The sequence below is a fragment of the Hevea brasiliensis genome, chromosome 13 (assembly GCF_030052815.1).
Source record: "Hevea brasiliensis isolate MT/VB/25A 57/8 chromosome 13, ASM3005281v1, whole genome shotgun sequence".
Taxonomy (NCBI): domain Eukaryota; kingdom Viridiplantae; phylum Streptophyta; class Magnoliopsida; order Malpighiales; family Euphorbiaceae; genus Hevea; species Hevea brasiliensis.
Window position 1 is genome coordinate 8,709,754 of NC_079505.1, and position 23,086 is coordinate 8,732,839.

Genomic DNA, 23,086 nt, shown 5'->3' on the forward strand with positions numbered 1-23,086 from the left:
TATGACATACTAAAAACGTATTTTTCAACCATATAACATAAAATAATTTTTCCCATAACATTTTTTTATAAATAAATTATTTTTTATAAAACAAACTGAATTTAACTCTAAATTTAATTATTAATCTAATGAATTTTTCTTTTAAAATTGTTTGCATGTATATTTTATAATAAAATTATTTTTTTCTAATATATATATATATATATATATATATATATATATATATATTCTAATTTTTTAAATATATGCATAATTAAAATAAAAAGAATATTACATTCTATGTACACATACGCCATTAGGCCAACGAGTATCTACCCTTAGGATAAGAAGTCGTCCTAGTAACATTTTTTTCCTTCTAGATGTTTTTAAATTGTTTGCAACTTTTTAAGCAATTTGAGCAAGCCTTAAGTCGTAAAGTATTTTCCTCACTTATGTATAAAATTGCTAACAAACTTGTAAAGTGAGAAATAAAGGACTTTTTTTTTTTATTCATCGACTCCACTAAAATGCACTTTATCAAGAAATAATTTAATTTTTAACTTATTTTCAATATTACAAGTAAATAAAAAAATTTATTTTTAAAAAATATTTTTTATAAAAAATATATTTAATAAATAAATTTTTTTCCGTTTCCATAAAATAAATGGGCTCACTCTAAATTTAATTCTATCAAATACTTTGATTTCAATTATTATTCTAATTAATCTAACTTTTAGAATCGTTTGGAGGTATATTTTATTATACACTTATTTTTTTTTTATAAGCAAAGAATTTATTAAATGAAAAGAAAGAGCAAGCAGCGCCAAGACAGATAGGAAAACAAGACCAAAAACGTGGAAAAAAAGAGACCAAAAAACACAGCAAAATAGGAGTTCAAATGCAAAGGGCAAGGTAAAAAAAACGGAGCAAAAATATGTTGCATCTAAGGAGGGACCAGCTAACCCAACCAGGAGCAACAAAATCCACAACAACCACTGCAGAACAAGAACATGCAGCAGCTACAATACCCGAACCAAAAACAACAGCTAGCTCCCACGGAAATTTAAAAGAAATAGAGAAGTAAAGAAGAAATCCTCATAGAACCAAATACCCAAAACACCAGCAGCTTCAAGGCAACAAAGAGAACACAAGAAAGGAGAGGAAGGCCAAAGCACAGAATCCCTCTGGCTCAAAACTTCAAGAAAACTCCAAAAAAGCAACAATGAATAAGAACCTTCCCAAACAAGACAAATAACGCGATTAAAAGGAACTGGCTGAACTAGAAGAATAGGCGCTATAAGAAAAGTCCAAATCCAAAAGAAAAGAGAGAGAAGCTTCCTTTCCTAGTGAGATTGGAGGTTCTTCCCAAACAACCTAGAAGCAAGAAAACCCCAGGACCTTGAAGCCTCGAAAGCCAACATATCATAATTGATTTACTTGACCAAGAAATTAAGCACAACATCATCAGGTTGTGAGAACACTAAACCAAGTTGGTTACCCACTGATAATGTTTGCCATGCTTCCTTTTGAACATCAAAAGGAATAGGATCAGGGTTTCTACCATTAATTGCTTCTGCAGGCTCAAAAAATCTATTGTTATCTATTATAAAATTATTTATTTATAGTAAATATAAATTCCAATCCTAGTAAATATATACATGAATTAAAATAAAAAGATATAACACGCCACACATATGCTATTAAGCTAATAACGAGTATATGTGTCTTTAGTGTCATAAGAAATTACCCTAATAATGAACATTTATTCCTTCTAAATGTTTTTAAAGTAAAAATGTAAAAAGTCAGTTAAATTAAACACATCCATATGAAGGGAGACGCTATTTACATCCCATGGGATAATAGCAAGTACGTGTCTCTTTTTCCTGGCATCTAATAACACCTGATGAATCGGTTGACTTACTCCTTCCACCAACTTTTAAATTTTTTAAACATATCTCGAAGCTCCAAACGAAGGGCAATGAACAAGAAACCCAACCAAAAAATTCCGCCAGTCAGCCAAGAGCTTCAATAGTGCATAAAAAATAGTTAAAATAATGAAAATATTAATGAAAGTAAAAGTTTTATAATATATAGCAAACTACTTACAAAGTTTTTATTTGTTGTTTGTAGCTATTAACCTCTTCATCATCATCGTCCTCCAAACGAAATAAACTCCATGTTACGCTTATGATCGAATAAAATATGAAGCAGAAGAAGCTCAATCCGATGGCACAAACGCCATATCCAAAGGGAGGTGCTAAAACTGCATAAGCGCCAGTCACAAATGTAATCACCATTGCTACCATAGCATAGAAGAGGGAGCTGAAGGCACATTTTATTAACCAATAGTATCTTTCCAGATATCCTAACATCACCAGTATAAAGTGGATAAAGACACAAGAAGTGGATAAAACCATAGCTATAGTGTCTGATATCATAAATGCTGTAAAAGCTGAATTTCCGCTTAAGATAGGAGTCCCCTTCTTTAAATTGTTTTCATCACTTACATAACCTCCAGGTACGGTGAACATTGCTGCAAACGTTACTGTTGCTATAAGTGCTGCAGCTACCAAATGAGAGTCTTTAACTTTTTCAAATTTAAGTATCATATTTTCATTTGTCTTTGACCCTTCTATGTTTTGCATTTCAATTTTCCCCAATGGTCCAGTGCCAAGATCTTTCATCCACGCTACAATTTCATTCTGCATTTTTAAAATATTAGTTACTTTGAACAATAATTAAAAAGAATAATAATATATAATTTCTTTTGTTTGATAAAAAAAAAAAAAAAGAAGATATAATCTCTTTTGTACCATTTCTAAAATTATTTGTACCATTTTTTTATTGCTCAATTCAATATTTACTTGAAAGAAAGTTTTTTGGATTAGTTATTATTTACTCCTAAGATATGTTAAAAATATACTAATTAGTTATTGTATATCTAAAATTGAATTAATTAAAAGATTTCTTCACTCATTAATAAGTTCTACCTTAGTGATATTGAAATTATTGAATTCAAACCCATAATATATATATATATATATATATATATATATATATATATTAATAAAAGAAAAGAATAAATTATAAATTTTTCTAGCCTCACCAGGCCATATCTGCTAATAACGTTCCAGTCTAGTCTTATTCTCACACTTCCTCAAGGGTATAAAAAGTATATAGCTGAGGTTTGATTCTTTTATTGATTACTATTGTGAAATTCTCAATATTATAATGATTCTTAAAAAAAAAAAAAAAAGAGTTAGTGCATACGATATTTTGCTTTGAGAAGAACCATAAGGTAATATCGATCTATATAATGATAAGATGTTAGTTGGCTGACCTTTTTTAACGGAAAGTCTCTTTCATTTTGAATTTGCTTGCGCAATGTTTTCCAATGCTTGAACATATCAGTATCTCCATGTCGTATGAAAGAAGGCAAACGAGGATGACAAGCCTGATATAAATGGACAGGCGTATTTCCTTTAACATCTTTCTCATTTAAAAGATAAATCAATGATGATTTTTGGAGCACTGCTTTTAGTACTTCATCATTTTGACTGATCACTGCATAATGAATAACATTCCAGCCTCTAATATCAGTAATTTCGCAGCAAGTTGGACATACTGAAATGATTTTTTCCATTCCGCATTGGAAGCCTCGACAGGCTGCAATGTGAAGAGCAGTCCTCTTCCAATCTTTATCAGCAATATAGGCGCTAGATATATCATTGTCTAATAGGAACTCGACCGCTGACTGTTTTCTTGTGTACGCAGCATAGTGAAGTGGAGTCCATCCTTTTTCATCTGTTTCTTTGGTCAACCTCATGAGACAAGTTAGCATCATTTGTACAAAAAGTTCTGGAAGAAAGTCAACAAGAAAAAAATTCATAATTATTAATATCAAAATCTTAATTGATTATCAAGTTTTTCTTAAAAATAATAACAATGAATGATACCTCTTTATTTTTTTTAAAATTTAAAATTTTCACCATATATTAAATATTAAAGTTAATAACATTAATTTTAAACTCTGTTTGTTTCACGGGAAATAACTTGTGTATGATTTTCTCAAAAAAAAAAATTCATAAAAATATTGTCCGTTATATGGTTGCAATATTAAATTAATGATATGAATTTATTCCATACACACACATATATAAGTGTGTTCACATTTTAATATAATTATCAAAGTTTAAAAAACAGAAAATAACTACCTCTTTTGAAAAATGAAAGTTATTTTCCTTAAAAATGACTTAATTTTTTTTTTACCAAAAAAATATTTTCTACTGAATAGAAAATATTTTTGGTTGACTAATTTTCCTAAATGTCCTAAACACCAGAAAATGCAAAAAATATTTTCTAAGAAAATATTTTCCATGAAATAAACAAAAACCTTAGTATTATTAAATACTTGATATTAAAAGTTATAATCAAATGTGGGAGTTTCTACAATAAATTTATAATTTACAAAGTAAATCTGATGCTGTACATTTTTAGGTAAAGAAGTAAGTCAGATAACAATGGAAGCATGCCGGTGTGAAAATGGGAAAAGTAGCAATTTTTAGTAAGTTTGGGCAAAGTTGATAATTTGGTAGTAAATCTTACTCCCAGCTGTGGGATTTTCCACACCTAGTTGCGAGATTTTATGGACAACAAGGCAAAAATGTTTTTTTTTTAATTAATTTTAATCTCCAGTAGTTCTAATTCACCTAAGACATCTTGTGAAGACTTCCAGCAACTGTAGAAATTAAATTAGAATTAATTAGGAAGTTTCCTATTCTATTTAGTACATATTAATATTTTCCTACTTTATCTAGAATTTAGATTTCTTCCTATTTTATTTAGGATTTTCTATTTTATTTTAGTTTATCTAAATTTCCTATTAAGTTTCATATTCTTATTAGGTTTAAGAGTGTAAAAACACTATAAATGCACTTATTTACATGTAATTTGGAGAGATAAATAGTTATCAATAAATATACTATGGATAATTTTATCTATCTTTTACTCTTGTGCGTAGAGTGTGTTTCTATTTGAATTTTACGCTGCATCAGATGGCATCAAAGTAGAGAAATCACCCCAATTGAGATGGCTTACCTAGATGGAGGTGATGATTATAGTGGTTCTTAGGACGCTAATCGAGAAACTAGAGCTCTTTACCATAGGGACAAAACGATGCAACGATGGAAGCGATGTCTAGAGTGACGGATGTATCTTAAATTTGAGCGTATTGAGAGAAACCTTGAAGAAATTATAGATCATCTTGGTGCTTTAGGAACTAAAACAAACTAGAATTGGGTTGACAAAAGAAGGCCAAGATGTAACACCCTCACCATAGGTAGTCCGTACATTTTACTGTTCCGACGACTAATATCTGTTCGGACAGTCAAAATGTCTGGAACTATACCTAAACTATAGTGAGGAGGCATAAATTGAAGAAATAAATGTAAAGAAAATATAGGAAAATTTTAGAGAATGCATTAATCGGTACAAAAATAATAAAAAAATAACCCAATATGCACTATGAAGGGCATTTTGGTTATTTCACCCCAGAGGTGAATTTTGACCTAAATGTCAAATTAAATTTGAAAATAAAATAATTAACATAAATTAAATTTATCAATTTGAATTTGGAAAATGAGAAGAGAAAGAAGAGAAAAAAAAAAGAAAAGAAAAGAAAGAAAATAGACTTATGAAATTTAAAAATAATAAAGTATAATAATTATAGAATATATATAAGACACAAGATGACAAAAGTCACCAACTCACCTTCTTCTTCCTCTTCTTTCTCCTTTGTGCCGCCCACTTTGGTCTTCTCTTCACCATTTTTTTTTTCAAGCTTCAAGCTTGAATATTCCTTCATCTGCCCATCAAAACCTTTAGTACCCCTCACAAAAAATACTCCCCACTCCATAAGGAAGCCATAGATACCCATAAGAAGCAAGAAAATTGAGGTTTGGGAAGCTCAAGTGAGGTTAGTGACCTAATCCATCTTTCCTTCTTCATTAAACATGAAAGGCATGTTTAGTTAGGAATAAATTTCATGAAATTAAAAAGTAAACCTTGAGGGAAGAATCTTTGTTTTTTTGGTAGCCCTAGGGGAGACATGAAATTGATGGTTTTTGTTGGTTTAAATTAGGTTAGGGAAGTGAACTAACAAGGCATTATATATTGGAATTGGTTTGCATCTAAATTTCATGAGATTGAAATTTGTGAGGTAGGGTTTGACCTAACTTTGGTACTTTTGTATTATATCTTGCAATTGGAATTGTTGAGATTGTTGCTTATAGAAGTGTATTGCATACAAATTGAAGTAAAGAAGTTAGAGGAATTGAGATATTGGGAGTGTTTGATTTTCTGCAGGTTGGGACTTAATGAGTCCAGTCCATTTATTGAACCATAACTGAAAATGTATGACTCCAATTGGTACGAGGCTAATTGGAGGTAAAATTAGACTCAAAATATTCCATTTTTCATGTAGACATCATGCCCAAATTTTGTCAAAATCATGACCAATTCTCTACCCAAACTCGGCTAACCAAACACTGAAACCCAGAAAATGACCAAATGAACAGTATGTGTTCATTTGGTCATAACTCTCTCTATATTGGTCCAAATGACCTAAAATTTACATCAATGGAAAGCTTAGACATAGGGCTACACTTTTCATGAAACCACTTGATCCAGTTTTGCCTTTAACTAAGTCAAATTGTTAGCACAAGTTGGGTCACTAAAACTGCCAATCCAGAAATTGACCAAAATACTGTTCCTTTGGTATGCTTGAGCAGTTTTGGCAAAAATGCTATAACTTGGCTCAAAAGTTGCAAATTGAGTGAAACCAGTGCCAAAAGTTTTATAAGACATAGCTCAACAATTTTTATATTTTGACCAAGCTCCAAAACCCATTGCATCCTGGGGAAAATATTAGCCAAAGTTAGGAATTGAAATCTGAAAAATGTTAAGTTGAACCCAGAATGCTATTTGATACCCGTTGTGTTCATTTGGTCATAACTCCCGCTAGGAAATTCTATTTGAGATGTGCCAATATGATCTGGAAACATGATACTTAGGCTACAACATTGATTTAGACACTTTTGCCAAATTCTAAGTGTAAAGACCCTAAAAAGAGGGTCAAACATACTGCCCTGAAGTTTGACTATTGCTTTTATAGGATTAAGAGTCCAGGTCAATATATTGACCATAACTCGCTATACCAAGCTTGAAAAATTATGAAATTATACCTGAGAGTCCCTAAGACATAGAGGAACAAATCTTATGAAGGAACCTAAGTCTAAAAATGACCATAAGATGATCAAATGACTAGTCAAAATTTATTAACCAGGAATTGCCAATTCTGGATAGCTTAGAGGCAAATAGACCAGTTATGGTATTTTGACCATAACTTGAGTTTTATAATCCTAAATTGAGTGATTAAAAAACTGAAATTCAAGTTAAATATAGAGGAGCAATTGTTATGAAGGAAGTGTGATCAAATAGATATCCTAACCTAGCCAAATTCGTAGATAAAGATAATACATCAAAATGAACCTAAAGAAGGGTTCATGGGAAGAATGCTATACATGGTAATTAAAATACTCATAAGGCTAATTAAATATTAAAAATGATATGAATATGTAAATTGGGACTAATGTCCTATTAATATGAAATTAATGGCACCACTGAACAGTACCAGAAAATAGTGACAGTGAATAGTACTAAAATAATTAAAATCATGCTTGATTGCTCATAGTATACCTAGACTTATTTATTTAGTTTGGATAAATTCGTATACTAATTAGGGACTACAGATAGCAGTACTGCCTACCGAGAAAATCATGAACTGATAATATATATCTGGTATGATTGTTCTACAGGCTATATGCCTACTTACTGGCCATTGTGCCTACTTTATTTCTGGCTTTACAAGCCTGACAGCGGGTCTCGTGCTCGACAGCTGGCCTCGTACCTGATAGATGTATACAGGCTAGACATATGATTGTCTAACTCATATACTCCCATGTATCCAGCTCTTATAGTCTGTTATAGGTTTCTTGAGCATTGATAATGATTAATTAAGATTGAATATACAATAAGTAAACAGAAAAGATCCTGATAATTTAAATTGTTCCCAAAGTGCAGTAAAAATATAAAAGACACAGAAATTATGAATTTGCCATTATTATTTAAATTGTTTAGTACATGTTATTATAAATTATGCACCACTAAGTGTTATGCTTAGCGCGTTGATTTTCCATCGCGTAGGTACTGGAGATCAGTCCCAGCAGCCACAGCAGTAGTGCTCACACAGAGACCGATCAGATCTGCCAATGTTTACTAGTCACCTTTACAGTTGTATTTCTTTTTGGTAGGGCCCATGTATGTCTAGATTTTGTACTTTTTTTTCATTGTACATAAGCACATGATGTATTCCATTTTGAGATTGTAATGTAAACTTGTAATTTATTATCTATGAATTTCTATATGAATGCAATAGATGATATTTTTGAGATCTCATAAATAGTTGTGAATGATATGATAAAAGAGAATATAATATGGAAATGTGTGAAATGAATATGGACATGTTAACAGGTGATTAGTGGAAACCCACCATATGCTAATAAAATAGGGGAGGCTCTGTTCGGGTCTCCACAAAAATAAGATATAAAAAACAAAAATTCTACACATGGATTACTACCGTTAAATGATATTAAAAGTTTGTAGTAGATATGATAAAACAAGATAGGGTACTCCGGCACTAAATGTGGCACTTCTTGCTCGGCTATACAGTAGACGGGTAAGGGGGGTTACACAAGAGATAGTGTAGCTCGTGGTGACCCTATATACTGACCAATTTCTACATGTAGGCAATATGTCTACCATAATGATTCAGAGGAGGAAGATGACTATAAACCAATCAAGTTCAATAGGCATGAATGGTATGGTGGTGACAGGAGAAAAAGCGTGGGTTATCTTGATATTTCTAATTTCTATGGGAATCTCAATATCGAGGAATTTTTAGATTGCATTGCAAATGTGGATAGATTCTTCAATCATGTGGATATAGCACCTGAACAACGAGCCCAATTGGCGGCTTGTCAGTTGAAAGGTGGTACTTTTGCTTGGTGGGAATGGTTACAATCTAAAAGGAAGCAAGAAGGGAAAGGGCTAGTATGTACATGGTTTATAATAAAGTATTTGTTGGAACAAGAATTTTTGCCTCTAGATTATGAGCAAATTTTATTCTAACAAAAATTTTGTCAAGAGGAGGTCCAACCAAAGCTTTTCTTGGTTGTGAAACAAGAAAGTGAAGAATAAAAAGAGATTCAAAATTCAACAATGCAACTTAAACTGGATGAGCCTAAATTTGAAGAATTGGAACCTGAAACTTTAATTGAATTTTCTTTTGCTATGGTTGAAAATGAAGACCTTGAAGAATGTGTTTTGGGGAATAATGAAGATCATGCTATGGAAATTTCAATGGTACTTGAGGAAAAACAATCCATGATACAATAATGGAGATCAAAGAAACTCAAAACATGAATATCCTCAATTTCACTTTGTTCGTGTCAATCTTATTGATTCCATGCTTGAAAGTTATATGGTGCACATCTCCAATGAAGATTCTCTTTCTCTTTCACTTTAAATTTCAAGGGAGGATTTATTCCAAGTGGAGAAGAATGGTGTTAGAGTTGTTATGGCTGTGTTTTTAGATCATTGCACTCAAGGACGAGTTTTTTTTTTTTTTCAAGTGGGAGAGTATGATGCGAAGCATTTTTTTGGTGAAGAAGCAAGTCAAACAACAATCATGCTAATGTAAAAAGGGAGAAAATAAGGAATTTTTTAGTATTTTTGGGCAGCAAATCCCACGCCCAACTGTGAGATTTTTCTAGACAATAGGGCAAAAAACATTTTTTTTTTAATTAATTTTAATTTCTAGCAGTCTTAATTCACCCAGGACATCTTGTGGAAACTTCTACCAGCCGTAGAAATTTGATTATAATGAATTAAAAAGTTTTCTATTCTATTTAGTACTTATTAATGTTTTCCTACTTTATCTATAATTTGGATTTTTTCCTATTTTATTTAGAACTTCTTATTTAGTTTCATATTCCTATTAGGTTTAGCAGTCTAAAAACACTACAAATACCCTTATTTACATGTAATTTGAAAAAAATAGATGGTTGTCAATATAAATATGATGGATAATTTTCTTTATTTTTCACTCTTGCACATAGAGTGTATTTTTATTTGAGCTTCACGCTGTGTCAAAATCTAATTTTATTAATAACTATTATTTAAAATCTAATCATCATGTAAAATAGATATAAATTGAGTTAAAATCATAATAATCATAGAAAACTCCATTACACGTCTATATAAAGACTAAAATAATGATTCACAAAAACTTAGACATTTTGATGCACAATTAATTGACACATGGCATATTTTAATAACAATTTTATTTAAAAAAATAAAAGATATTTAAATTTTACAAATATTAAAATATTAAAAATTTCATTTTATTTTATTTTCTCCATAAATTTAATTATTGTACTAAATAATATTTAACATATATATATATATATACTGAAGATTAAAAAAGCCATTGACCAAAATTTCATACTTATATTATATTATTTGATAAAACGATATAATTAAAAAAATATAACTTTTTTTTAAAAAATTCATTTTAATTTATTTTTTTATAATTATAAATATATTTATTGAAATTAGATAATACTTAACTTAATAATTTTATCTTTTAATATACAATTATTTAAATGTAAATATAAAATAAAACTAGATAATATAATTTCAATTTATATATATATATATATATATATATATATATATATATATATATATATATATATATATATATACACACACATTAAAATTGAAGAATTATACATTTTTTAAAATAAATTAGTATTTTATTTTTTTAAATAGTACATGTAAGATATAATTAATATGAATAAAAATAATATTTATTACATATTTCAAAAATTTTTAAATTATGATATTTTTTAAATATATACAAATACAAAAAAAAAAAATACGTGTTAAGATAACATCAAACACAAACACTTCGTCAAAAATAAAAATATGAATGCTTGACAATTCTTAACGCTTGAATATATATATATATATATATATATATATATATATATATATATTTGAATATATACAAATCACATGTTAATTTCTAAATTCTAGTTTTTTTTAAATAAAAAAGGAAATATGTGTTAATGTAAAAAAAAATGTGCAATTAATAAGTAATAAGCCAAAACTATTAATCAAAATTTGAAATTTATATCTACCACTAATTGACAATTTTTTTAAATTTCTTTTTTAACTTTTTTTTCTAATTATAAATTTTTTTATTGATATTAGATTGTACTTAACATAATAATTTTATCTTAACTAAGTTTGAAATTTTATTTTAACTTATCTTTTTTAATTATGAATTTATTTATTAGTACTAGATAATTCTTAACTTAATAATTTTATCTTAATTGAGTTTGAAGTTTTATTTTGCTTTAATTTTTAGTTATAAATTTAATTTTTATTAGAACTATTAATGTAATTAAAAACTAAAAATTTGATCTATTAAGAGCCGCTTTTAAAATATTAAATTCATGTAATAATATGTTCAACTTTACTTTTATATAACTATTAAAATTAATTTATCTGGTATGTTAGTAAATTATATTTTTCATTTTAGAGATACAAAATCTTTAATATTTTTTTTTTTACTTAATACTTTTATATTATTTCATATCATCATGTATATTAAAAGATTTTTCACTAATTATTTTTTAACCAATAATTAAAATTCTATCCTTCTAATTTTTTTGTTCATAAAATTTTAGCTATCTTTATTTTAATTCGTTCTATTATGTCAGTTTAAATCAAACACTAATATATATATATATATATATATATATATATATATATATATATATATAACTAAAATTTTTTGTCAATACATAGAAAAAAATAAAAAAATTAAATTTATTTTTAAATATTTATAATAATATTATTAAAAAAAATTTAAATACCAAATTTATAATTACCAATATCAAAATCCTTAATTGTATTATTATATATATATATATTAATAATGAGAAACTGACCCATTTGTGATTCAACATCATCTTTGTCATTTTTTGCGCACATTGTCAACAAGGTCATGCCCACTAGCATCTTCGTTATGCCCACTAGCATCTTCCTTAGCCCTGAAATAAAGTCAATAAAATCAAATTCATAATTACTAATATCAAAATCTTAATTAATTATCAAATTTTTTTTAAAATATTAAAAAATTGATAATGAATGATTCCTCTTTATTTTTTTTAATAAAAATTTAAACTTTTAACTTTATTAAATATTAAAGTTAATAAAATTAATTTAAGTATTATTAAATACTTGATATTAAAAGTAATAATCAAATATGGGCGTTTCTATAGTAATTTAAGTATTACTAAATACTTGATATTAAAATTTAATTTTTATTTGACCTATTATTACAATTAAAAATTAAAAATTTGATATATTAAGAGCCCCTTTTAAAATATTAAATTCATGTGATAATATGTTCAACTCTACTTTTATATAACTATTAAAATTAATTTATCTGGTATGTTAGTAAATTATATTTTTCATTTTAGAGATACAAAATCTTTAATAATAATTTTTTACTTAATACTTTTACATTATTTCATATCATCTTGTATATTAAAAGATTTTTCACTAATTATTTTTTAAACCTATAATTAAAATTCTATCCTTCTAAAAATTTTTGTTCATAAATTTGAGCTACCTTTATTTTAATTCGTTCTATTATTTCAGTTTAAATCAAATACTAATATATATATATATATATATATATATATATATATATATATATATATATATAAATTTTTTTGAAATTCACTTAATTTAAATTAAATAAAAATAAAAAATTTAAATTTATTTTTAAATATTTATAATAATATTATTAAAAAAAAATTAAATACCAAATTCATAATTACTAATATCAAAATCTTTAACTGTATTATTTTTTTTTAATAATGAGAAACTGACCAATTAATGATGGAGCGTCATCTTTGACGTCCTCTTTGCGCGATAAGGAGTTCAATTTCTTCTTTAGTTGCTCCATCAGCCCTGAAATAAAGTCAATAAAACCAAATTCATAATTACTAATATCAAAATCATAATTAATTATCAAGTTTTTCTTAAAATATTGAGAAATTGATAATGAATTATTTCTCTTTATTTTTTTTAATAAAAATTTAAAATTTTGATTATATTAAATATTAAAGTTAATAACATTAATTTAAGTATTATTAAATACTTGACTAAAAGTAATAATCAAATATGGGTGTTTCTGTAGTAATTTAAGTATTATTAAATACTTGATATTAAAATTTAATTTTTATTTGACCTATTATTGCAATTAAAAATTAAAAATTTGATATATTAAGAGCCCCTTTTAAAATATTAAATTCATGTGATAATATGTTCAACTTTACTTTTATATAACTATTAAAATTAATTTATCTGGTATGTTAGTAAATTATATTTTTCATTTTAGAGATACAAAATCTTTAATAATAATTTTTTACTTAATACTTTTACATTATTTCATATCATCATGTATATTAAAAGATTTTTCACTAATTATTTTTTAAACCTATAATTAAAATTCTATCCTTCTAAAAATTTTTGTTCATAAATTTGAGCTACCTTTATTTTAATTCGTTCTATTATTTCAGTTTAAATCAAATACTAATATATATATATATATATATATATATATATATATATATATATATATTTTTTTTTTTGAAATTCACTTAATTTAAATTAAATAAAAATAAAAAATTTAAATTTATTTTTAAATATTTATAATAATATTATTAAAAAAATTAAATACCAAATTCATAATTACTAATATCAAAATCTTCAACTGTATTATTTTTTTTAATAATGAGAAACTGACCAATTAATAATTGAGCGTCATCTTTGACATTCTCTTGGCGTGATAAGGAGTTCAATTCCTTCCTTAGTTCCTCCGTTAGCCCTGAAATAAAGTCAATAAAACCAAATTCATAATTACTAATATCAAAATCTTTAACTATATATATATATATATATATATATATATATATATATATATATATATTTATTAATAATGAGAAACTGACTAATTAGTAATTGAGCGTCATCTTTGACATTCTCTTGGCGCGATAAGGAGTCCAATTCCTCCCTTGTTTCCTCCGTCAGCTCTGAAATAAAGTCAATAAAATCAAATTCATAATTAATTATCAAGTTTTTCTTAAAATATTGAGAAATTGATAATAAATTATTTCTCTTTATTTTTTTAATAAAAATTTAAAATTTTAATTATATTAAATATTAAAGTTAATAACATTAATTTAAGTATTATTAAATACTTGATATTAAAAGTAATAATCAAATGTGGGTGTTTCTGTAGTAATTTAAGTATTATTAAATACTTGATATTAAAATTTAATTTTTATTTGACCTATTATTGCAATTAAAAATTAAAAATTTGATATATTAAGAGCCCCTTTTAAAATATTAAATTCATGTGATAATATGTTCAACTTTACTTTTATATAATTATTAAAATTAATTTATCTGGTATGTTCGTAAATTATATTTTTCATTTTAGAGATACAAAATCTTTAATAATAATTTCTTACTTAATACTTTTACATTATTTCATATCATCTTGTATATTAAAAGATTTTTCACTAATTATTTTTTAAACCTATAATTAAAATTCTATCCTTCTAAAAATTTTCGTTCATAAATTTGAGCTACCTTTATTTTAATTCGTTCTATTATTTCAGTTTAAATCAAATATTATATATATATATATATATATATATATATATATATATATATATATATATAAATTCACTTAATAAAAAAGAAAAAATAAAAAATTTAAATTTATTTTTAAATATTTATAATAATATTATTAAAAAAAATTAAATACCAAATTTATAATTACTAATATCAAAATCTTTAACTGTATTATTTTTTTCTTTTTTAATAATGAGAAACTGACCAATTAATAGTTGAGTGCGATTTTTAACATTCTCTTTGCCTAATAAGGATTTGAATTTCTTCCATAGTTGCTCCTTCAGCCCTGAAATAAAGTCAATAAAATCAAATTCATAATTACTAATATCAAAATCTTTAATTAATTATCAAATTTTTTTTTAAATATTAAAAAATTGATAATGAATGATTCCTCTTTATTTTTTTTAATAAAAATTTAAAATTTTAACTTTATTAAATATTAAAGTTAATAAAATTAATTTAAGTATTATTAAATACTTGATATTAAAAGTAATAATCAAATATGGGCGTTTCTATAGTAATTTAAGTATTACTAAATACTTGATATTAAAATTTAATTTTTATTTGACCTATTATTACAATTAAAAACTAAAAATTTGATATATTAAGAGCCCCTTTTAAAATATTAAATTCATGTGACAATATGTTCAACTCTACTTTTATATAACTATTAAAATTAATTTATCTGGTATGTTAGTAAATTATATTTTTCATTTTAGAGATACAAAATCTTTAATAATAATTTTTTACTTAATACTTTTACATTATTTCATATCATCATGTATATTAAAAGATTTTTCACTAATTATTTTTTAAACCTATAATTAAAATTCTATCCTTCTAAAAATTTTTGTTCATAAATTTGAGCTACCTTTATTTTAATTCGTTCTATTATTTCAGTTTAAATCAAATACTAATATATATATATATATATTTTTTTTTTTTTTTTTTTTTTTTTGAAATTCACTTAATTTAAATTAAATAAAAATAAAAAATTTAAATTTATTTTTAAATATTTATAATAATATTATTAAAAAAATTAAATACCAAATTCATAATTACTAATATCAAAATCTTCAACTGTATTATTTTTTTTTAATAATGAGAAACTGACCAATTAATAATTGAGCGTCATCTTTGACATTCTCTTGGCGTGATAAGGAGTTCAATTCCTCCCTTAGTTGCTCCGTCAGCTCTGAAATAAAGTCAATAAAACCAAATTCATAATTACTAATATCATCTTTAACTATATATATATATATATATTTATTAATAATGAGAAACTGACCAATTAATGATTGAGCGTCATCTTTGACATTCTCTTGGCGCGATAAGGAGTCCAATTTCTTCCTTAGTTGCTCCGTCAGCTCTGAAATAAAGTCAATAAAACCAAATTCATAATTACTAATATTAAAATCTTTAACTATATATATATATATTTTAATAATGAGAAACTGACCAATTAATGATTGAGCGTCATCTTTGACATTCTCTTGGTGCGATAAGGAGTCCAATTTCTCCCTTAGTTGCTCCGTCAGCTCTGAAATAAAGTCAATAAAACCAAATACATAATTACTAATATCAAAATCTATATATATATATATATATATATATATATATATATATATATATATATATATATTTTTTTTTTTTTTTTTTTAATAATAAGAAACTGACCGATTACTGATTGAGCGTCATCTTTGACATTCTCTTGGCGCGATAAGGAGTCCAATTTCTCCATTAGTTGCTCCTTCAGCTCTGAAATAAATTCAATAAAACCAAATTCATAATTACTAATATCAAAATCTTTAACTATATATATATATATATATTTTTAATAATAAGAAATTGACCAATTAATGATTGAGCGTCATCTTTGACACTCTCTTGGCGCGATAAGGAGTCCAATTTCTCCATTAGTTGCTCCGTCAGCTCTGAAATAAATTCAATAAAACCAAATTCATAATTACTAACATCAAAATCTTTAACTATATATATATATATATATATATATATATATATATATATATATATATATATATATATATATATTTTAATAATAAGAAATTGACCAATTAATGATTGAGCATCATCTTTGACACTCTCTTGGCGCAATTCCTCCCTTGTTTCCTCCGTCGGCTCTGAAATAAAGTCAATAAAATTAAATTCATAATTAATTATCAAGTTTTTCTTAAAATATTGAGAAATTAATAATGAATTATTTCTCTTTATTTTTTTAATAAAAATTTAAATTTTTAATTATATTAAATATTAAAGTTAATAACATTAATTTAAGTATTATTAAATACTTGATATTAAAAGTAATAATCAAATGTGGGTGTTTATGTAATAATTTAAGTATTATTAAATACTTGATATTAAAATTTAATTTTTATTTGACCTATTATTGCAATTAAAAATTAAAAATTTGATATATTAAGAGCCCCTTTTAAAATATTAAATTCATGTGATAATATGTTCAACTTTACTTTTATATAACTATTAAAATTAATTTATCTGGTATGTTCGTAAATTATATTTTTCATTTTAGAGATACAAAATCTTTAATAATAATTTCTTACTTAATACTTTTACATTATTTCATATCATCTTGTATATTAAAAGATTTTTCACTAATTATTTTTTAAACCTATAATTAAAATTCTATCCTTCTAAAAATTTTCGTTCATAAATTTGAGCTACCTTTATTTTAATTCGTTCTATTATTTCAGTTTAAATCAAATATTATATATATATATATATATATATATATATATATATATATATATATATATATATTCACTTAATAAAAAGGAAAAAATAAAAAATTTAAATTTATTTTTAAATATTTATAATAATATTATTAAAAAAAATTAAATACCAAATTTATAATTACTAATATCAAAATCTTTAACTGTATTATTTTTTTCTTTTTTAATAATGAGAAACTGACCAATTAATAGTTGAGTGCGATTTTTAACATTCTCTTTGCCCAATAAGGATTTGAATTTCTTCCATAGTTGCTCCATCAGCTCTGAAATAAAGTCAATAAAACCAAATTCATAATTACTAATATCGAAATCATAGTTAACTATCAAGTTTTTCTTAAAATATTGAGAAATTGATAATGAATGATTTCTCCTTATTTTTTTTAATAAAAATTTAAAATTTTAATTATATTAAATATTAAAGTTAATAATATTAATTTAAGTATTATTAAATACTTGATATTAAAAGTAATAATCAAATGTGGGTGTTTCTGTAATAATTTAAGTATTATTAAATACTTGATATTAAAATTTAATTTTTATTTAACCTATTATTGCAATTAAAAATTAAAAATTTGATATATTAAGAGCCCCTTTTAAAATATTAAATTCATGTGATAATATGTTCAACTTTACTTTTATATAACTATTAAAATTAATTTATCTGGTATGTTAGTAAATTATATTTTTCATTTTAGAGATACAAAATCTTTAATAATAATTTTTTACTTAATACTTTTACATTATTTCATATCATCTTGTATATTAAAAGATTTTTCACTAATTATTTTTTAAACCTATAATTAAAATTCTATCCTTCAAAAAATTTTTGTTCATAAATTTGAGCTACCTTTATTTTAATTCGTTCTATTATTTCAGTTTAAATCAAATACTAATATATATATAACTAAATTTTTTTGAAATTAACTTAATTTAAATTAAATAAAAATAAAAAAATAAAAAAATTTAAATTTATTTTTAAATATTTATAATAATATTATTAAAAAAAATTAAATACCAAATTCATAATTACTAATATCAAAATCTTTAACTGTCTTTTTTTTTTTTAATAATGAGAAACTGACCGATTAATGATTGAGTGTTGTATTCGACTTTCTCTTGGCGCGATACAGAGTTCACTGTCTCCCGCGATACAGAGTTCACTATCTCCTGCGATACAGAGTTCACTGTCTCCCGCGATACAGAGTTCACTGTCTCCGGCGATACAGAGTTCACTTTCTCCCTTAGTTGATCTGTCATCCTGAAATAAAGTCAATAAAACCAAATTCATAATTACTAATATCGAAATCATAATTAATTATCAAGTTTTTCTTAAAATTTTGAGAAATTGATAATGAATTATTTCTCTTTATTTTTTTAATAAAAATTTAAAAATTTTACTTATATTAAATATTAAAGTTAATAACATTAATTTAAATATTATTAAATACTTGATATTAAAAGTAATAATCAAATGTGGGACTTTCTGTAGTGAATTCATAATCTGTAAAGTAAATTTTATTTTATTAATAACAATTAATTGTTAAATCTAATCATTACATAAAATAGAAAATAATTGAATTGAAATCAAAGTATTATAGAAAACACTATTACACATTTTTATATATTATCAAATTTTTATGATAATATTATTAAGAAAATTATTAATTTTCCTTAGCAACTAGGTTTCATCTTTTAATGTTAAAGATAATTAACTTACCATTAAAAAGTTATTTTTAGCGGATGGAAACTTAATAATACACACAAAAGCAAGTAATTTTGTAGGCTCAAAGGACAAAACATGAAAAATTCAAAAGCTTAAAATAAAAAATTCATTCAATTTGTAACACCCTCGTTCCTGAATTAAAAGTAGAAAGTTCTAGAGACATGGTCTTCTTTGACCCATCAAATAAAGAAAGAGGCACCAAGAGGATTCTGGAATTTTGTTGGAAGTCAAAATCCATTAGCTATAGGAATGTATAGGGAAAGGGAAAGAGAAGACTAATCCTGCTCCGGCCGATTCAGACCACCATAATCGGTGACCCACCTAAATTCCATCCTTCATCATACTCTATCTTGGTTGGCAATTAGGAGTGAGGTTTCATGATCAACACAGAGGGCTTGAAGGAGAGACCACAACCCAACCTAAAACAATATCCGTAAGCCAACCATTTTGACTATGGCGAATAAGGTGCACTAGCAGCGAGCTTGAGACGCAGATTCTTGAGAATCGGATCCGTTATTTGTGCTACTCTTAATGGGTGCACCAAACGGAAATGAAAAGCAGAAGCAGCTCTAAAAGCTGAAGTTATTAAACATGGTGTTGGCAAATGACGCACAGTACTTAAAGGTCCTAAATTTGTATATTTGCTATTGAATGGGGTTCTCAAGTAGGGAAAAATATGAGTGTAATGGCAAATGGATGGAGCTCGAAGTCCAAGTTATAAAGGATGCATCATGTCCCTAAACAGACTACTAGTCCAAAGAGAACAACGTAAGACAACAATTGTCACATATATAGAGGCAGTCTTCTTTTTGTAAGTGTTGTAGATCCCAATACCTATACCACTGGCATGATTCTCTACTAATTCCACCATTTTAAGAAGATAATAATAATAATATGTACTTGGGACGGGCCTGTTACTCTAGATATATATTATTATGTTGGAATTTTTTTTATATAGATTGGGTCTATACGAATCTAAGACACTGCACGAATGGTGGAATTAGAGATGGCAACGGGTCGGGTTTTTTAGTATACCCGATCCGATTGAACCCTAATAGGACGGGTTTGGATAGTATATAATCGGGTTTTACACGGGTTCAGGTTTGAAATTTAATATCCGTGCCGAATTCGAGTCAAGTTCGGATTTTATATGTTGGGTATCTGTTATCCGAACCCGTTTATATAAATATTTAATTAAATATAAAATATATATTTTTTTCAATAATATTTATAAATTTTTATATATTTTATTTTATATACAATAAAATTGAAATATTTTATGAAATTATTAAATTTTTAAAATATAAATTATTAATAAAAATAATTTTTTATATGGATTATTAATTAAATATATAAAATTAAACGAGTTCGGATATTTTTCGAGTAATAACAATCGGATTTGGGACGGGTTCGGATAGTTGAGAACAAATTTTAATCGGATTTGGGACGGGTTCAGGTTTTGAGAATATTAATCGGGTTCGGGTTCGGGTATGGTGCTTTTTGTGAGTACCCTACTTGTTGCCATCCCTAGGTGGAATCCACTTATTAAATAATAAGTCACACATATTTATATTTTGAGTCCATGATAGATAGAGTTTAGTTAAGAATTTCCCTATTATATTAATTATTAAGTGTTATGTTGACTTGATTCTTTACTTTGTGATGGAGACACCTTGTTATCTTTGTAATAGAGAAAAGAAAAGTTTTTTAAGGTATTGGGAGGTTTTAAGGAAAAAAATCTTATTAATCTATCAATTTGGTGGGTTGAAAAATGAAACTTTTAAAGATTTTCAAGAACTCAAAAAATCATATTTTAAAAATATTTACTCTTCCAAACAAAAATTTAAAATTTTTAAATTTTAATAAACCTCCCATTACTTTAAAAAAATCTCCTCTCAAAAAAGGCAGCTACCTTTAGTTCTAATAATTAGATTAGATTTTGGGGCAGAATTACTTTAGGATTATTTGAGTCAAGAATTATATATGTTCCCTCGTACGCCCTAATTACAAATAGTTAAAAATTGAAATTATAATTTTTCTGTCGTACTTTTGGTGTCTTTCATATGCTTAACATTTGATTTTTATTACTGTTTGACGTTGTAGCTGATCAGGCTATGAGCCTTGGAGCATCATTAAGCTGGATCAAAAATTCTGAGTACCGACAAGTTATTTTTGAATCTGATTTGCAAATCCTTGTTCTTGCTTTGTCGGCATGACATCTGGATGTGTCCTATTTTGGTTCTATTGTGAAAGATTGCAAGGTCTCGTTAGCTGAGCTTCCGAGCTGCTCTATTGTGTTTGTTAAGAGATCAGTGAATGCTATTGTGCATTTATTAGCGATAACAGTTTTTGTTATGTCTAGTGTTTAAGAGTGGGATTCTGTTCCTCTTAAATTTATTTCTACTGCATTATGTTCTGATGCTTTTCTTAGTTGAATGAAGGGTTTTTTTTTTTTTCCAACACAAAAAAAAATCCTAAGGAAAGAACAGTGCATTTAAATCGTTTATGTCGGTTGCTACTGTCAAATAAGTTAGGGAAAGTTATAAAAGAAAAAAAAAATCTGAACTTTTAAAATTTTTATAATTTTACTGTATATTAAAAAAATTATTAAACTTTATATTTTTATGTCTGTTCAATTATACCTTACTGTTAATAAAGCCATTAAGGAGCCAAGAAAAACACCATGTTGGACATCTTTCACCCCCTAATTAATCCAATTAACTCCTAATTAAGTCTAATTAATTGAAATAAAAAAATAAAATAAAAGAAAGATCAGTCCAAAGGAAGAGGTGTGGTGGGTGAAGAGCTTGATCAGGCTAACATATGCAGCTAAAGATCAGTCTTCACCCATAATGCAACTCAAAATGCTGCCAACTGATGTGCAAAGCATTTTTTTTTTTTTTTTTTTTGTAAATTGAGAATTTAGGCTTATAATTAGACCTAATTAGAGTTTAAATTTGGTTAATCGGGAGTGAAAGATGTTTGACATGGCATTTCCATTAGCTAATTAACAGACTTGTTAAAGGTATAGTGTAATTAGACAAACATAAAAAATATATATATAAATTTTAAATGGTATTTTTTTTAGATTAGGGTAGAATTATAAAAATTTTATAAATTCAAGTTTTTTAATAATTTCCTTAATAAATTATTAAACATCTATTTTTTTTAGTGAAATATATACATATATAATGCAATTGTCTTAATTTTTAAAGATGGTGTTTAATATTTTGACTAAAGTCAAAAGATTATACCACTATTTTTATATTAACAACTAATCCAATAATTATTTTTATTAAATACTTTCATTTTAAATCACTGTATAAATAACTAACCATTAATAGCTAATATTTAACAGTTAATATTTGACAATAACTAACCATTATTATAACAGCTAATTTTATCGAATAAACCCTAAAATTTTGAAAGCTTATAAGCTTTAAACTCTTAAGTGTTTATAATCTAATTGTAATAAACTAAGTTTAACATCCTCTAGTCTATTTATACAAAAATAAATAAATAAATACATTTTTTTCCTTCTTTAAGTTGGCTTCTTAATCTTGGGTTTAGGTACTTATGGCTGTTTAACGCCATTTCCAGCTACTATCATTTGCGGTTATAAGATTTTTTAAAAAAAAAAAGTTATAAAGAAAGATATTCGCAATTCACTTCCTGCACTAATACACAACACACTCAATATGCATATATAGGAAGT

General features: G+C 25.5%; 2 protein-coding genes across 2 annotated transcripts; both read right to left on the reverse strand.

Moving 5' to 3' along the window:
- Positions 1-1,572: 1,572 nt before the first annotated feature.
- On the reverse strand, positions 1,573-6,018 carry LOC131172059 (ankyrin repeat-containing protein At5g02620-like). Its single transcript, XM_058133000.1, has 4 exons — positions 5,749-6,018; positions 3,320-3,837; positions 2,086-2,681; positions 1,573-2,002 (listed from the first exon to the last, which is right to left on the reverse strand). Exons 1-4 carry the CDS (start codon positions 5,912-5,914, stop codon positions 1,897-1,899), a joined length of 1,386 nt encoding a protein of 461 aa, XP_057988983.1. The 5' UTR covers positions 5,915-6,018; the 3' UTR covers positions 1,573-1,896.
- A 6,124-nt stretch (positions 6,019-12,142) lies between these two features.
- LOC131172038 (uncharacterized) lies at positions 12,143-18,905 on the reverse strand. Its single transcript, XM_058132981.1, has 11 exons — positions 18,731-18,905; positions 16,950-17,018; positions 16,731-16,811; positions 16,555-16,635; positions 16,337-16,417; positions 16,166-16,246; positions 15,992-16,072; positions 14,190-14,270; positions 13,985-14,065; positions 13,062-13,146; positions 12,143-12,218 (listed from the first exon to the last, which is right to left on the reverse strand). The coding sequence occupies exons 1-11, from the start codon at positions 18,903-18,905 to the stop codon at positions 12,143-12,145; spliced, it is 972 nt and encodes a 323-aa protein (XP_057988964.1).
- Positions 18,906-23,086: the final 4,181 nt, after the last annotated feature.